This window comes from Adelges cooleyi, unplaced genomic scaffold (genome assembly GCF_023614345.1).
Source record: "Adelges cooleyi isolate 19-005CV unplaced genomic scaffold, UGA_ACOO_1.1 ACOO_flye_CR_arks_rails_tigmint_CR_PRNA_115, whole genome shotgun sequence".
Taxonomy (NCBI): domain Eukaryota; kingdom Metazoa; phylum Arthropoda; class Insecta; order Hemiptera; family Adelgidae; genus Adelges; species Adelges cooleyi.
Window position 1 is genome coordinate 717,115 of NW_026095768.1, and position 4,987 is coordinate 722,101.

A 4,987-nucleotide genomic window follows, 5' to 3' on the forward strand; every position below is an offset into this window, starting at 1 on the left:
ATGAATGCTTTGTTTATTACAGGCTTTTTAGTTAAAAAATATGCTTAAGAATTTTCAATATTAGAAATTATTTTTTTAATCATGTTTTGTTGTTATACATTTTGTTTGTTAGTTACTTAACTGTGAACAATAAACAAGTGTTTGAATAAAACACACTCATAACAATTATTAGTGAAATACGCAATTGTCCAATATTTCGTTTAGTTTTTAAATTATTCACTGATATAATAGTATTATTATTACACAACTTCAAATTAGTTCTTGTGCAACTATTTCTAAAATGATCAAAAAGGCTTTTATTAAGGTAATTAATACAATCATAATGTTGTAGGATACAATTTTAATAATGGCATTCGTATAATTAGTCAGAAGAACCATTCGAGCTCATTCGACAAGATCACAGGAGGCGACAGTTAGCAGTGTGGGAAAACGTTATGAAAAAACCAGTCGATTTAAATCAGTCACAAATATATGAAAAAGAAAAATTACAAATGTTCATGGCCGTCAACAATTTTATCACTCGGTTGTCTATCGAAAAAGAGCGCATGATTAATTCTAGTAACCATTCGAAAATATTAGTATACAATAATTAATATGTATATTTTAGCAATTGTAAGATAGACAACCAGCTTTATTATTTAACCTAAATTCGTTCGATTGAACCTAAGTGTTCTTTTTTACAAATAGTTAAATCACATTTAGTCATAATAATTAATGCAAATTTATGACTCCGCGAGTAGTAATAAAGAATAGTGAGGTTATTACTGTGGAGTTTTTTTTATAATAGGACACTTAGTCTTGAGGGAAACGTTTTTTCAAAATATACTTTTATCTTAATTATTAAGTTATTGTTTTTCGCCTTATCCCATATAAGTGTTACTTCGATTTAAAATCCTATTATCATATTATCCGTTATTGACTCTCCACACAACCATCTTAATATTCTATATTTAAACTTATTTAATTTCTCTTTTATTACCTACTCTAGTGCAATGTCCAACATTCACTTCAATGCGCCATTTCTGGCCTCACTTTAGTTTCAAAAAAGTTTTATTTTTACTCTTAATGACATTTCTTTGTTACATACCTACCTGTTCCATCTTTTCACCTCACCCAATCACGTTTAGTTTTACTCGTCACATTTTCTTCGACTCTTCCGCGATCTAGCATAAAGCTCGTCTTAAATAATTACTATTTCTACTCCATTTACCATTTGCTTCCAAGTACAACACAATATACTGTTTCTTCTGTCTCCTTCTAAATTGTCCTCACTACTAAGCTTTAACCGTAAGTAATCAGTTCTAAAGTCTGTAAATCTTAAGTGTGGAAGTCCTGTTTTCCTTAAGTCATTTATTTTAATGTCATCACCTTCCCTTTTTAGCACGTATCTTAAACTTCTAACACTTCTGTAGACTTTTTGATATCCATAAAGTCAGTTGGGCATACGACCTGTTGTGCGCGGTCTAGTTTACTGTTGTCGGTCTAGGCGATCTAAGTGCTTCTGAGTTTCTATTTATTCAAATTTATATTTTCTATGCGATTGTTTTATTGTAAACCTGTCTTTTATAGACTATTAGTGTAGGTATATTATAAAAACTGTGTTATGTTTATTATAATACATAGCTAACATGTTGGTTAGATTCCCTCCTAAAATGTCTAATGACGTGAATTAGTTTAATTATTACAATGGTTAACAATTCAAAAGACTAATGTCGTATTATGCATATGTATTAATTTTAGTGTTATCACCGGTGATGTTAGAAAATAAGATCAATGAATGTAAGGTCGATTTAAAGTCAGCATACGAAATGATAACGCGGCTGATACATTTACTGAATATTGAAAAATCGGCTCTCGCGTCGGAAATTGATTTGATGAACGAGAAGTACCGTAGGTTATGACTTATGTAATGTTACGGTTATATCGTTTATACAAATAATTTTGGATTAATCGTTTAATTAACTTAAGATTCTTTTTATATAGCCATAAAAAATTAATGTTTACTTATATACATTTTGTTTTTCAGACACTGATAGTTATAGAATGAAAGTGCATCGTAATAAAATCGTAAACAGCCAAAAGAATAAAGTGAATTGGATTAAAGATTCTATTGATTCGATTATTGACAGATACAACGATATTGGAAGATACTTGGACGTGCCAGAAGATTTATTGTTTCCACAGCCTGAGAAAAAAGCGGCCCCGTTTAAATTAAACTTTTTATTTAAACACAGAGTACAAGAAATAGTAAGTTCTCGAAATTATCAAACGGAAAATTAATACATAAATGAATGCAAAATTATTACATGTAATTGTTGTGCCCATGGTGATGTTAAGGAACGAGAACAAAAATTCAAAGAAACGGAACTTATTTTGGCGGACTTGAGATCACCAATGGATATACTTCAGAGTAGAATTATCGATCCCGGAATAACACCGATTTATCGGTTATTAACCACGGACATGTCCAGGCGACAAATTATTTACAATTATTCTTGTACATTGTTTGGGATGTATGGTATGCTTTGTTTTTCATTGGTTTATACCATAGATATAATATTCCAAAACCTAGGTACAGATCACTTAAACATAAGCTAACAGATATCGCAGATTTTGACTTGAAAAGGATTAATGTATTTAAGGTAACTACCTAACGAGACAGCCCACATTAACTGTAATTAACTGAACCGTGGTAAATTTTGAAGAATGTGTAAGAAATCAATGAAGTAATTTTATTTAGAATCGTTTTTATTGTTCTAATATTCCAAAAGTCTATTGATGTTTTAAAAAGTTATAGTTATAAAGGAGTAATTTCTTTGGTATTCAAATGTTAAAGCGGTCTTAGAATTTAGTGCCAAACACAGAAATTATTTGTTGTTTGTCCTTTAATTTTGCAGATCAAGTAAGGTGCCAATAAATGCTTAAAATTCAGGTAAGTTACTTGAGATGCTTGAGAAAGTTTAGTTGCTTCAGAATTTAATTGGGTAGTATGTAAGTATTGTGTAAGAATTTTGTTTTGTTCATTTTGATTTACCAGTTCATGAGCGAATTTCATAAGAAGTTGAGGTGATTTAGATTGTGTTGACATAACAGTGTTCTTTGCTTGCGCATTATTGTCTGAATTAAATGTCATTCGAAGTTTTGGATGGGTGGTTCTACAGCTAACAACGAATTTTAGTGAAATATATGTATATATTAGCCAAATTAGATTTTCCAGCTCGAGTAGTTTTATACAATTTATAATTATGCTTTGGAATGATCCATTAAGTAACTTTGAAAATATTAACTTTGCAGTCGAGGGAACAGGTTTTTCTAAGCTCAAAGCAAAAGAAAACGCGGCCACGGAAATGTTGCGGGCTATACTGAAGAAACAATCTGTCAGCACGCTTTCGTCTCATATCAAAACATTTACAGAGAGAGAGTAAATATTTTGAATTGTATCTAAAACTCAATCATGGCTGTATATACAGACACATAAATAATATTTACTCAAGGTTACGGGATCTCAACCCGTTGTTACAATCCAAAATGAACTACGTGGACACTTTGGAAAAAACTTGTGAGATCAATCATTTTCCGCCGCCTAAGTACACGTTGTTAAGTCGCACTAAAAACAATTCTAAACTCGAGATTAACTATTCGGTTCAGTGCGAAGCTATGGACTTTGTGGCAATCGGTACAATTTACGATATACATTATTATAGCTACATTTTTTTCAACTTATATTTTTTAGGACATAGCAACAAACGTGCGACGGCCAAACAGACGGCTGCTCAAAACATTATCGAGTTGTGGGAGAAAATGAAGGAGAAGAATTCCAAGAAAATTTAACAGATTTTTCTTCTTTTAATAACTTTATTTTTAAGAACTAGTTAAAATAAAGTTGAATATTCAAAATGTTCTAGTACCTTATAGTAATATATTTAAAACTTCTCCATCTATTGTTTTTAAATAACCAGCCAAATACCCATTATTGTGGGCTTTTTCCTATAGTTGGAGTGAAACCCCATGCGCGAAATGCAAAAACAATTTTAGAATGTTGACTATTTTTTCCTGAGCACGCCATTCAAGAAATTGTTACATGTACTAACATAAACTTGGCAAAAATTAGATTGAACTATGAGAGAGAATGAGATGTTTTAGATACAAGTGTAGAAGAATTGCGTGCCATGTTGGGTCTTTTGTACATAGCTGGTATGATGCGAAGTTATCATCTAAATTTATCGTACCTTTGGTCAAATGATGGGTTCTCGCCAGATTATTTCAGGGCAGTTATGCTTAAAACACGTTTTTATTTATTATTACTAGCACTAAGGTTTGATAATATAAATACTCGCAATGGACGAACCAAATTTGATAAACTGGCACCAATCCAAACTATTTTTGATGAATTTGTAGATCGTTGTAAGCTAAATTATACTGTGGGGGAATATTGTACTATTGACGAAAAGCTGGAAGGTTTCAGAGGGAGATGTAATTTTCGTCAATATATTCCTAACAAGCCCAACAAGTATGGCATAAAAATATTTTGACTTGTAGATTCCAGTGTATTTTATACAGCAAATATGGAGGTTTATGTAGGAAAACAACCAAATAGTCCATATAACCAAGATAATAGTGCTTCAAGTATAGTCAAAAGAATGATTGCTCCAATTTCAAAGACGGGTAGGAACATAACGATAGATAATTGGTTTACGTCTGTTTCGTTTGTTTTGGATCTTCTAAAAAATCATAAAACCACTATGGTTGGGACGATTAGAGAAAAAAAAGAGAAATACCTCCTCAATTTTTGGACACTAAGCAACGAGAAGTAAATAGTAGTAATACATTTGGATATGGTAAAGAGTGTTTGTTAGTATCATATGTACCAAAAAAGAATAAAAATGTACTTATGTTGTCAACCATGCATAATCAAGGTGATATTGACGTAGAGAGCAGAGAACAACGTAAGCCCGAAGTGATTACTTTTTATAATTTTACCAAAGAA

The 4,987-nt window shown here is 31.3% G+C and overlaps 1 protein-coding gene across 1 annotated transcript; it reads left to right on the top strand.

The window, feature by feature from the left end:
• Positions 1 to 280: 280 nt before the first annotated feature.
• LOC126847673 (uncharacterized) lies at positions 281 to 3,831 on the top strand. Its single transcript, XM_050588052.1, has 8 exons — positions 281 to 304; positions 366 to 558; positions 1,741 to 1,890; positions 2,027 to 2,247; positions 2,338 to 2,518; positions 3,295 to 3,421; positions 3,495 to 3,676; positions 3,734 to 3,831. The coding sequence occupies exons 1-8, from the start codon at positions 281 to 283 to the stop codon at positions 3,829 to 3,831; spliced, it is 1,176 nt and encodes a 391-aa protein (XP_050444009.1).
• The last annotated feature ends 1,156 nt before the right edge of the window (positions 3,832 to 4,987 follow it).

What these genes read in the sequence shown, in the direction of transcription:
- LOC126847673 (XM_050588052.1), top strand. Translation starts at nt 281, where the DNA reads ATGATCAAAAAGGCTTTTATTAAG. An exon ending in AACACAGAGTACAAGAAATA is followed by an intron (nt 2,248 to 2,337) that starts GTAAGTTCTCGA and finishes GGTGATGTTAAG; the next exon opens with GAACGAGAACAAAAATTCAA. An exon ending in AAAACATTTACAGAGAGAGA is followed by an intron (nt 3,422 to 3,494) that starts GTAAATATTTTG and finishes TATTTACTCAAG; the next exon opens with GTTACGGGATCTCAACCCGT.